The sequence below is a fragment of the Heterodontus francisci genome, chromosome 24 (assembly GCF_036365525.1).
Source record: "Heterodontus francisci isolate sHetFra1 chromosome 24, sHetFra1.hap1, whole genome shotgun sequence".
Lineage (NCBI taxonomy): Eukaryota > Metazoa > Chordata > Chondrichthyes > Heterodontiformes > Heterodontidae > Heterodontus > Heterodontus francisci.
Genome location: NC_090394.1, coordinates 27,852,347 through 27,865,058, shown reverse-complemented (window position 1 = coordinate 27,865,058; position 12,712 = coordinate 27,852,347). Strand labels below are relative to the sequence as shown.

Genomic DNA, 12,712 nt, shown 5'->3' with positions numbered 1-12,712 from the left:
GGAACAATCTTAGTTAGGAGTAAGGTGTCTTTTTAATGTATACAAGTAAAATGTAAAGCCGAGATTATCAGAATGTTCTCAAAGTGATACTGGACATGCTCATGTGATGGTAACACAGAGTCTGATCACCTTGGTCCCTTGTCGATGTGAACAGGTTGTATGTCAACATTTTAATCACTTTGTATTTTAACCTCTTATATTATCGTTCCTCCGAGTAGATCAGCAGCTGCTCCTTCAACATCATAAGAAGTCAATTATTATTGAATGATTTTGCAACTCACATGTCTAAATATCTAATCTTACACATCACAAGTACAAACACAGAAAAAGGATTTGATCTATTGGGGAGTGGGTTTGGGGGTCTTTACCTCTTTCAGTCTCCCACTGGTGAAGTTTGGTGAAAGCACACTTCGGATTCTCTTCCAATGGTCATCTTCCACAATCAGAATAGATTCCTCCAGTGGCCCATCCATACCCATGTTCTGCAGAAAAAGTAGGAAGATTTATGATCTAGTTTTAAATTGCATATCAGGTTCAATGACATATTAATTCATAAACTGATTTCTGTTAAAAATGCACAGTGCAGTCAGGCTCCATGGGGAGGGATAGGATGTTTGGGGGAGGGAGAACAATTGGATCCCACTGTGCCTTTTTTGGAGCACAGGACAAGGGCTACATGTGGCAAGATCTCAGTGTTGTTCCCCACACCCCAAGGGCCCCTGAAATGCGTCCAACGCCATATTGGACAAGGAAATCCTCAGGCCTCCTTGGTGGTCACTTCAAACAGGCAGTGCATAAAATAGCAGGGGCCTAATTCTGGAAAGTTGCCAGTACTGATTCACGTCTACTAGGCCTCAGTTCTTTGGTTCCATATGTGGACGAAGCAGAGATCCTGAACTGGACTGTCCAGAGACTGGCAACAATTGGTATTTTTCTTTGTTGCAACTTACATTAATGTAGATCCAGAGGGAGAAGGAGTGCACCTTCTGGCTCCACAGCAACACTGCCTGCCCACCTTCCCCTGTTCACCCGCTTGACCCCTCCAAACTACCCAAGAGTCACTGCTGGAATCGCAGGTGACCCATGTTGGTATTTGACAAACCAGCATCAGCAGCTTGGCGGAATTATTCCAATGTAGCCTGGGACCCAGCTTGGGACAAGTATCTGGCCTCTAATTACACTGTCTATTTCAGATCCTAAACGAGCCGAGCAGAAATCTGGAATTCTCTCCTCTAAAATACTGTGGAAGCTGGGACAATTACAAGACTGAGACTAATATTTAAGTAAAGGTAGTAAGGAATCATAGAGCCAAGGCAGATAAATTGATTTGAGATACAGATGAGCCATGATGTAATTGAATGGTGAAGCAGGCTCAAGAACATAAGAAATAGGAGCTGGAGAAGCTCATTTGGTCTTTCAAGTGTGTTCCACCATTCAACAAGACCATGAGTGATCTTCTACCTCAATTCCGCCTTCCTGCACGATCCCTCTATCCCTTAATTCCCAAAAATCTATTGATCTCTGTCTTGAAGATATTCAACAACAAAACATCCACAGCACTCTGGGGCAGAGAATTCCAAAGATTCCCAACCCTTTAAATGAAGAGATTTCTCCTCATCTCAGGCCTGAATGGGTCGACCCCTTATTCCGAGACGGTGACCCCGTGTTCTAGATTCCCCAGCCAGGGAAAACATTTTCTCACCCCCTTAAGAATTTTTTATGTTTCAATTAGATCACCTCTCATTCTTCTAAACTCCAGGGAATACAGGCCTGGTCTCTCCTCAGTAGGCAATACCCTCTTCCCAGGAACCAGTCTAGTGAACTTTTGTTGCACTCCCTCCAGTCTAAATATGTCCCTCCTTAGGGAAGGAGATCAAAACTGCAGTTAGTACTCCAGGTGTGGCCTCGCCAATGCCATGTCCAATGAGACTGAGACTTCTTTATTATTATTCTTTAATCCCTTTGTAATGCAAGTAAACGTAATATTTGCTTTCCTTGCTGTACCTGCATGTTAACTTTCTGTGTTTCATGTACAAGACCACCCAGGTCCCTCTGAATGCAAACATTTCCCAATCTCTTCACCATTCAAAAAATATCCTGATTTTTTACTTTTCCTACCACATTGGATAGCCTCACACTTCATCACATTGTATTCCATCTGCCATGTTCTTGTCTAATCACCTAACCTGTCTATATCCACTGCAGCCTCTTTGTATGTTCCTCACTGCTTACTTTCCCACCGACCTAACTTTGGATCATCATCCAGTTTGGATACATTACACTCAATCCCTTCATCTATATCATTAATATAGATTGTAAATAGCCGAAGCCCAAGTACTGATACTTGTGGTACTCCATTAGTTACAGCCTGCCAACCAAAAACTGCCCTGTTTATTCTTATTTGTCATTTTCTGTCCATTAACAGATCCTCAATCCATGCTTACATATTACCCCCAATGGCATGAGTCCTAATTTTGGGTGATAATTTCTTGTCTAGCAACATATTGAATGCTTTTGAAAATCCAAATACACTACATCCACTGGTTCCCCGTTATCCATTTTATTAGTTATATCTTCAAAAAACTAACAGATTTGTCAAACACAATTTCCCTTTCATAAATCTGTGTTGTCTCTTAATCATATCATGATTTTCTAAGTCCCCTATGACCAATCCCTGAGTGTTCCTATATTCCCATCTTCCTAAACTAATTTCTACCCCTTTGTGCCTTGCTGCCATTGGACATTACAGGAAGGATGTGATCACACTAGAGAGGGTATGGAGGAAATGTACGAGAATGTTGTCAGGACCATAGACTTTTAGCTAGGCGGAAAGATTGGATAATCTGGAGTTGTTTTCTTTGGAACAGAGGAGGCTGAGGCGAGATTTAATTGAGGCTTTACAATTGAGGGGCCGAGATAAAGTATACAGCAATGACCTATTTCCTTTAACAGAGAGGTGAATAACTGGGGGAAATAGTCTTAAAGTAATTGGCAGAAGGAATAGAGGGGAGTTGAAGAGAAATGATTTCACCCAGACCGTGGTAGAGGATCTGGAACTCACTACCTGAAAAGAGTGGTAGAGACAGAAACCCTCATCACATGTAAAAAATACTTGGATATTCGTTTGAAGTGTTGTAACCTACAAGGTTACAGACCAAGAGCTAGTAAGTGGGATTAGGCTGGATAACTGGCTGTGTAGTGAGGTCAGGTGTACACATTGAACTGTGTCATCCTCCCACTGTGGGTTTAAGTTTGGTGTGTTCCAGTTTCAATAACTTGTTCCTAAATGAATACCAATTAAGTGCATAGTTTCCATTTTAAAAACGTAATCTCCACTTTCCCCCCCCGCCACCACCCTGCCATCAACCCTGAACCCCCTCCCCCAACTCCCATGCAAGCTCCACCTCATTGTACTATAATGTACATAAGCTGTTGCTGGGTAGATTATATATACCTTAAGCATCATTACAGGATGTGATATCACGAGTCTGAATCTCGTGTTGCTCAGTGTTAATGTAGATGCCTTAGAGCCAAGACCCCAGTAAATAAACTCCTGTTACTTTGACCCAAGGTCTACTATCCTCATTTAATATTAACAGCATACTTACCAATATAGTACACTCGTCACCATTTCCTTGGACATTGGCTGCACAGAATAGGCTGAATTTTACAGACCCCGCTAGGGGTCCTGGCGGAAGGGGGCTGGAAAGTGCTTCTGGGAGAAGGCCGCCACACACCCTGATGCCGGGAAGGCCCGGCCCGATATTGCCGGCGGTGGCGAGGCCTCGAGGCGGTCCCCTCCGCCGCTTGGCAATGGGACTGCCATTTAAAAACATAGAGAGATACTTACCATGCCACATTATGCATCCCCGCTGCGAGTTAAAAAGAGTTCAGAATATGGAGCTGAACAGGCGTCTCTCATGCACCTTCCTGGTCCTGACTGATAAAAGCCAGCGGAACAGAGGTTGCAGTGCTCGGAGTCTGTGAAGGTGAGTGTTGCAAGAGGGGTCTGAACTCTGCATTCATGTACGGAAGTGGGTGGGAGAAGGCATTCAATGGGGCACAACTCTGCATGTGTGTTTCGAGGTGGAAGGAGGAGGGTATTAAAGGGAGCACAACTCTGCATGTGTGTATGGAAGCACTGCGTAACCTTCCTCTGTAAAGGGGGCCACTCTGCACCCTTGAATGTTTGTTGGAGTGAAGGAACAATGGCACTCCAGGAACCCTGTGTGTGGGGTAGGGGGGCCACAAATAGTAGGTGGTTAAAGGTAATGTCGCTGCTGGGCCAATCCATGCAACTGCAACAATCTGAATGTGGTCATGCTGCCCCACTCTTAGTGAAAGCTAAGGCAGGCAATGCCATACCATGTAGTTGTTACATGAACGCACCTGAAGTACCAATCAACATCATTTTTTGCCCTGTTAGGTGCCTTTGAAGTACTGAAGGAACCGGCTTTAACTGCAACTTTGAGATGGAGATGGTCCACCCTGTCTTCATTGATCCACGTTCTGTGAGAAGCCATATCCGCCAGAGGCAGAACCAAGAGGCAAGCGCAGCCCACATGGAAGCCCCCAGTTGTGAGCAGCAGCTTCCCGCAAGGCAAACTCGGCACTACAGAAAACCACGCATCTACAGGTCCCGCATGACGTCCCTGCAGATGTCTGAGTGCCAGTGTCAGAGTCGACTGCAGATGTCGCGTGAAGCAATGACACACCTCTATGCCCTGCTGAACGATGACCTGTAACCAATGGGCTTTGGTGAATACCCTATGCCTGTGGCCCTCAAAGTGACAGAGGCGCTTAACTTCTGTGCCTCAGTGTCATTTCAGGGACCCACTCATGTGGGGTTTCACAGTCAGCAGTACACCGCTGTATCTGGGAGGTCACCGATGCCCTGTACCGGTGGGCTGGTGACTATGTTCACTTCAGGACGGATGCCAAGAGTCGGATTTGGCTCCATCACAGGATTCCCACAGGTGCAAAGAGTCATAGACTGCACCCATGTGACCATCAAGGCTTCCGCCGGGTGACCAGCTGCATACCTCAACCGAAAGGGCTTCCACTCACTCAACGTGCAGTTAGTAGGTGATCACCGCAAGTGCTTTATGCAAGTCTGTGCCCGCCTTCCAGGCAGCCGCCATGACACCTTCATCCTGCGCCAGTTACAGGTGCCGCTACCGTTCACTGAACTGGCTCAGATCAAGGGGTGGATTCTTGGGGACAAGGGCTACTCCTCGCAGACATGGCTCCTGACACCAGTGAGAAACCCCACCAGTAATGCAGAGGAGAGATACAACGCCAGCCATGGTGTGACAAGGGCCACCACTGAGCAGGCAATCGGCATGCTGAAAATGCACTTGCACTGCCTGGACAGATCGGGTGGTGCCCTGCAGTATGAACCAGAAAGGGTAGCTAGCATTGTTGCAGTTTGCTGTGCTCTGCACAACTTTGCACTAAATACCAGGGAGGCCTTGCAGGATTCCTCCGTGGATAATGAGGACGCAGAGGGCTTGCAGCAGGAAATGCGCATGGGTGGACGGACAGCATCCAGGCAGCACATGCAGGTCGATCAGCGAGCAAGGGATGCACGGCAACACCTTATTGATCAATGCTTCTCCAGACCATGAAGTCCATCATGTGTTCTGCAAGCCACACAGCACCTTCGTTGACCTGTCGTGCAACCGTCTGCATCTGCAACATCTTTGTCTCCACCATTACTGGCAGCAGCTGACTGAGCCACTGTCAATGTGACTGCATCCGTGGAGAGGCTCATGACGAATATGGGCATGGCAATAATGTTATTCCATACATTGGCAATTCTGTCAGGCCAATGATGTAATGGGAGGACACACAATCGGTACATGCTGGCACATGTCATTCACACAGTAAAAACGATACATGTTAGTGATGCACATTTAGTGAGTGTAAATTATAGATTGGAGTGTCACCTGTGCAGATCCATTTGTGTCATGGTGTCTTTTTGAGACGTTCGCAGCTGCTCCTTCTCGGTGCCACTTCTGCGTTAGCAGCTTGACCTGAGACAGGCTGATCAGGACGCCCTTTGGCTTGGATGACTACGGTGGTCCTTCTCTGGATACCTGAGGCCCAGAGGGCCCAGGCTGGCTGGGGGCCTCCTGCGTCAGTGCAGAATTCTCCTCATACGTCCTGGCTGCTGGAGCGTGACTCACCGGCGGAGTGGCTGAGGCGCCAGTGTCCACGTTGGAATCAACCTGAGGGGGGTCCCCAGATATGACGCGTAGGCTCGCCTCCTCCTGCTCAAGGTTCGTAGAAACCTCGATGCTCTCCCAAGAAGAACCAGGAGCAGAGACAGTCTCCATGCCTCTGGTCCCTCTCTCGCCTAGCCACTGCTGTGTGGATCTCATGGCCGTAGTGAGGGTTTGCGGGCCAGCGTGGATCATTGGAATCTGGCTCTCCAAGAGGGCCACAGTCCCCTCCATGGATGAAGCCATGCGCTCAAATTCCTGGAACATGGCAGCTGTCATGGCCTGGATGGATTCCCCATCATCCGCTCAAGGCTGCGTATCTCTGCCAGATGTTGCCATGATTGCAGCTGCAACTCCAGCATGCCCTGTGCTGGCGACACCAGAGGATCATCATCTGCCTGGGGCTCAGCGTGGGCCTGGACACTCACAGCCCATCAACTGTCAGGGGCCTCGTCTGTCTCAGCCTCAGTCAGCTGCTTGGGCGCATGTGCAGTGCTTTCAGTAGCTTGTGACCCAGATGCCCTGCAGCGTAAAGCATGGCTACCCAACCCTAACCAGACTAGACCCGTTGACATGTGTCGGGTTCGGGTTGGGTCAGATCTCTCTTCCGGGTCCGGCATTCGGGCTCGGGTCAGGTCGGGCTGGATACGGACACAGTGCTGCCTTGCTCAGGGAGGCAGCTTCTGCATGATTCTGGAGGAATAGCCTGCTTCCAGAACAGAGGATCACAACATTTGGACAAGGTATGTTTGATATAATTAACTTTATTACGGTAGTCAGGTCGGGTCAGGTCAAGCGCGGGAAAAAAAAAATCAAAGGACTCGGGCCCGGGTCGGACTTCGACTTCATACCTGAGCGGGCCTTTACTGTACCGGAGGGCCGGTGACTATGTTCACTTCAGGACAGGCCCCGAGAGTCAGATTTGGCTCCATTGCGGAATTCCCACAGGTTCAAGGGTCATAGAATGCACCCATGTGACCATCAAGGCTACCGCCGGGCGACCAGCTGCACACCTCAACCGAAAGGGCTTCCACTCGCTCAACATGTAGTTAGTCTGTGATCACCGCAAGCGCTTTATGCAAGTCTGTGCCTGCTTTCCAGGCAGCTGCCATGACACCTTCATCCTGCGCCAGTTCCAGGTGCCGCTGCCGTTCACTGAACTGGCTCCGATCAAGGGGTGGATTCTTGGGGATGATCGGATTCCCACCAAGGTGAGTGTATCTGTGCTGGTGGAAGGTGTGGGAGTGTCAGGGCTGCGTCCTCTGAGGTTGTCTCTTCCTCAGAGATGTGGGAGGACTCCAGGGCCTGGAGGTCGGATCCGGAGCATGACCTGCAAGATACAATGTGAAGAGCACAGTGTCAGTCTTAATGGTGCGCATGTAACAATTATGACAGCACTGTCTCAAACAATTAAATGTTCTAAGTCCTCACTGTGTTTATCAAATGGCTATCTGTTCACCAGGACCGCGAGCTCCAATTCTGCAACAACACATTCTACATGCATGGCTGCTAGTTCCAGGGCCTCCTCCTCAGCCTGTATAAGCAAACACATGCCAGGCACCCCTCCACCAATCCTGGAGGCCTCTCACACATTATGTGCCCTCTTAAGCTGGAGGAAGAAGGAGACAGATATTGAGCGTTGCCAAACAACAACATGACATGTCACAACAGGGGTGCTGCACCCGAAGGTGGGCGTAGCTTGGTCTGTACTACTGACTGAACCTGTCATGTAGGTGCCAGGCTCTGAGTTGCAAAGGAAGAGTTCTTTCACACATGCAACCATTCATGTACCATCATTCCTCCCTGCCTGACCTCCCTGTCTTTGGCATGGCAGTGGCACACATGTGCCATTCTGCGTGGGGACACCCAGGTTAAGCGGAGACATGCAACAAAGTGTCACTTAGCTTTGTGCAGCACAAGAGATCATTCACCCTCTTGCGGCACTGCACCCAGTCCAGGCGGATGGCTCCACGTCTATTAACCTTCTCTGCTGTCCCCATCCAGACTTGCTTGGTCAGGCGGGAGGGCCTCTTCTTAACATTGCTGGGGAAAAGGACCTCCCGCCTTGCCTGTACAGCTGGAAAAGAGTGAGCTGGGAGGCATTGCTGAACCATGGGGTCACCCTGCCTCGCTCCTCTGCCATTCTGTCTGCCTTGCAGGGGTCTTGGTTTGAAGAAGCACTTGAATAGATTCTTCTGTGCTCAGCTCCAGCAGTGATGTTTAAATAGAGAATACGAATGAGTGCAGGGCTGGCTGCTGTTTAAATATAGCACCAGTACCTGCTGATCTGTCAAATGACACAGTTTACGGCAGCGTCAAGTTCACCCCTCCACGTCACTGGGGTGGGCGGCAGCATGACACAGGCATGCTAATGAGCTGCCGCACTTAATATCACGGCAGCTGCGTGACATGCGGCCCAGACAGGCGGGCTGCCATTTTTCCGCCCACCTCCGATTTTGGCCGTGGGAGCATAAATTTCAGCTCAATACCTTTGGTTACAGCATTTCATATAATGTATAAAACATGTGGGTTTAATAATTACTTTGCTCTGGTTAGCTATATCAAAGTGAACGTTTCTTGCTCCTCTAAACAGCCAACTTAACAAATAGCCAGAAATATGATCATTCGACAGCTGCTCCTCACAGTGTGAATTATTCCCCTTTGACAAAGACAGGAGTTTTAGAGAAGTGATTACACCCAAGGTGCAGGCTGATATATGGGTGACTGCTAGAAGGGGCAGGCAGTCAGTGCAGGAATCCCCTGTGGCTATCCCTCTTTCTAACAAGTATACCGTTTTGGATACTGTTGGGGGGGATGGCCTATCAGGGGAAAACAGCAACAGCCAGAGCAGTGGCACCACGGCTGGCATTGTTGTTCAGCAGGGAGGGGCAAAGCGCAGAAGAGCAATAGTTATAGGGGACTCTATAGTCAGGGGCACAGATAGGCGCTTCTGTGGACGTGAAAGAGACTCCAGGATGGTATGTTGCCTCCCTGGTGCCAGGGTCAAGGATGTCTCTGAACGGACAGGGGGCATTCTGAAGGGAGAGAGTGAACAGCCAGAGGTTGTGGTCCACATCGGTACCAATGACACAGGCAGGAAGAGTGACGAGGTCCTGCAGGGGGAGTTTAGGGAGTTAGGTAGAAAGTTGAAGACAGGACGTCTAGGGTTGTAATCTCGGGATTACTCCCTGTACCACGTGCCAGTGAGGCTAGAAATAGGAAGCAGCTAAACACGTGGCTGAACAGCTGGTGTAGGAGGGAGGGTTTCAGATACCTGGATCATTGGGATCTCTTCAGGGACAGGTGGGACCTGTACAAGAAGGACGGGTTGCATTTAAACTGGAGGGGCACAAATATCCTGGCTGCGAGGTTTGCTAGGGTCACTCGGGAGGGTTTAAACTAGTGTGGCAGGGAGGTGGAAACCAGAGCAGTAGGACAGCAAGTGAAATAACTGAGGGGGAACTAGGAAATAAGGCCAGTAAGACTAAGAGGAAGAGCAGGCAGGGAGATGTTGCGGAGCACAGCGGGACTGGTGGTCTGAAGTGCATTTGTTTCAATACGAGAAGTATAACAGGTAAGGCCGATGAACTTAGAGCTTGGATTAGTACTTGGAACTATGATGTTGTTGCTATTACAGAGACATGATTGAGGAAGGACAGGATTGGCAGCTAAATGTTCCGGGATTTAGATGCTTCAGGCAGGATAGAGGGGGATGTAAAAGGGGTGGGGGAGTTGCATTACTGGTTAAGGAGAATATCACAGCTGTACTGTGGGAGGACACCTCAGAGGGGTCGTGCAGCGAGGCAATATGGGTAGAGCTCAGGAATAGGAAGGGTGCAGCTACGATGTTGGGGGTTTACTACAGGCCTCCCAATAGCCAGCGGGAGGTAGAGGGGCAGATATGTAGACAGATTTTGGAAAGATGTAAAGGTAACAGGGTTGTAGTGGTGGGTGATTTTAACTTCCCCTATATTGACTGGGACTCACTTAGTGCTAGGGGTTTGGATGGGGCAGAATTTGTAAGGAGCATCCAGGAGAGCTTCTTGAAACAATATGTAGATAGTCCAACTGGGGAAGGGGCCGTACTGAACCTGGTATTGGGGAATGAGGCCGGCCAAGTGGTCAAAGTCTCAGTAGGGGAGCATTTCGGGAACAGTGACCATAATTCCATAAGTTTTAAGGTACTTGTGGATAAGGATAAGAGTACTCCTCAGTTGAAGGTGCTAAATTGGGGGAAGTCTAATGATAACAATATTAGGCAGGAACTGAAGAATTTAGATTAGGGGCGGCTGTTTGAGGGTAAATCAACATCTGACATATGGGAGTCTTTCAAACATCAGTTGATTAGAATCCAGGACCGGCATGTTCCTGTGAGGAAGAAGGATATGTTTGGCAAGTTTCGGGAACCTTGGATAACGAGGGATATTGTGAGCCCAGTCAAGAAGAAAAAGGAAGCATTCGTAAGGGCTAGAAGGCTGGGAACAGACGAAGCCCTTGAAGAATACAAAGAAAGTAGGAAGGAACTTAAGCAAGGAGTCAGGAGGGCTAAAATGGGTCATGAAAAGTCATTGGCAAACGGGATTAAGGAGATTCCCAAGGCTTTTTATACGTACATAAAGAGCAAGAGGGTAACCAGGGAAACGGTTGGCCCACTCAAGGACAGAGGAGGGAATTTATGTGTGGAGCCAGAGGAAATGGGCGAGGTACTAAATGAGTACTTTGCATCAGTATTCACCAAAGAGAAGGACTTGGTGGATGATGAGTCTAGGGAAGGGAGTGTAGATAGTCTAGGTCATGTTGTTATCAAAAAGGAGGAGGTGTTGGGTGTCTTGCAAAGCATTAAGGTAGATAGGTCCCCAGGGCCTGATGGGATCTACCCCACAATACTGAGGGAGTCAAGGGAAGAAATTTCTGGGGCCATGACAGAAATTTTTTTTTTTAGAGATACAGCACTGAAACAGGCCCTTCGGCCCACCGAGCCTGTGCCGACCATCAACCACCCATTTATACTAATCCTATACTAATTCCATATTCCTACCACATCCCCACCAGTCCCTATATTTCCATACCACCGACCTATCCTAGGGGTAATTTATAATGGCCAATTTACCTATCAACCTGCAACTCTTTGGCATGTGGGAGGAACCCGGAGCACCCGGAGGAAACCCACGCAGACACAGGGAGAACTTGCAAACTCCACACAGGCAGTACCCAGAATTGAACCCGGGTCGCTGGAGCTGTGAGGCTGCGGTGCTAACCACTGCGCCACTCTGCCGCTTTGTATTCTCATTGGCTACAGGTGAGGTCCCAGACGACTGGAGAATAGCCAATGTTGTTCCTTTGTTTAAGAAGGGTAGCAAGGATAATCCAGGAAATTTTAGGCCGGTAAGCCTTACGTCAGCGGTCGGGAAATTATTAGAGAGGATTCTTCGGGACAGGATTTAGTCCCATTTGGAAACACATGGACTTATAAGCGAGAGGCAGCATGGTTTTGCAAAGGGGAGGTCGTGTCTCACTAACTTGATTGAGTTGTTAGAGGAAGTGACGAAAATGATTGATAAAGGAAGGACAGTGGATGTTGTCTATATGGACTTCAGTAAAGCCTTTGACAAGGTCCCTCATGGCATACTGGTACAAAAGGTGAAGTCACACGGGATCAGAGGTGAGCTGGCACAATGGATACAGAACTGGCTCAGTCATAGAAGACAGAGGGTAGAAGTAGAAGGGTGCTTTTCTGAATGCAGGGCTGTGACTAGTGGTGTTCCGCGGGGATCAGTGCTGGGACCTTTACTATTTGTATTATATATAAATGATTTGGAGGAAAATGTAGCTGGTCTGATCAGTAAGTTTGCGGACGACACAAAGGTTGGTGGAGTTGTGGATAGTGATGAGGATTGTCAGAGGATACAGCAGGATATAGATAGGTTGGAGACTTGGGTGAAGAAATGGCAGATGGAGTTTAATCCGGACAAATGTGAGGTAATGCATTTTGGAAGATCTAATACAGGTGGGAAGTATACAGTAAATGGCAGAACCTTTAGGAGCATTGACAGGCAGAGAGATCTGGGCGTACAGGTCCACAGGTCACTGAAGGGGCAACGCAAGTGGATAAGATAGTCAAGAAGGCATATGGCATGCTTGCCTTCATCAGTCGGGGCATAGAGTATAAAAATTGGCAAGTCATGCTGCAGCTGTACAGAACCTTAGTTAGGCCACACTTAAAATATTGCGCGCAATTTTGGTCGCCACACTACCAGAAGGACATGGAGGCTTTGGAGAGGGTACAGAAGAGGTTTACCAGGACGTTGCCTGGTCTGGAGGGCATTAGCTATGAGGAGAGGTTGGATAAACTTGGATTGTTTTCACTGGAACGACGGAGGTGGAGGGTCGACCTGATAGAGGTTCACAAAGTTATGAGCGGCATGGACAGAGTGGATAGTCAGAAGCTTTTTCCCAGGGTGGAAGAGTCAGTTACTAGGTTCAAGGTG

General features: G+C 48.5%; 1 protein-coding gene across 3 annotated transcripts in view; it reads right to left on the bottom strand.

The window, feature by feature from the left end:
- The window catches only part of LOC137383266 (cytochrome P450 3A21-like), a 79,767-nt gene that overhangs the window by 45,300 nt on the left and 21,755 nt on the right, over positions 1 to 12,712 (bottom strand). For all 3 annotated transcript variants that reach the window (XR_010977371.1, XM_068055806.1, XM_068055807.1), the window contains one exon: positions 369 to 482. Coding sequence is in view for 2 of the 3 variants with exons in the window: in XM_068055806.1 (XP_067911907.1) it covers positions 369 to 482 (114 nt within the window). In the remaining variant the exon portion in view is untranslated. The remainder of the gene's footprint in view (positions 1 to 368; positions 483 to 12,712) is intronic.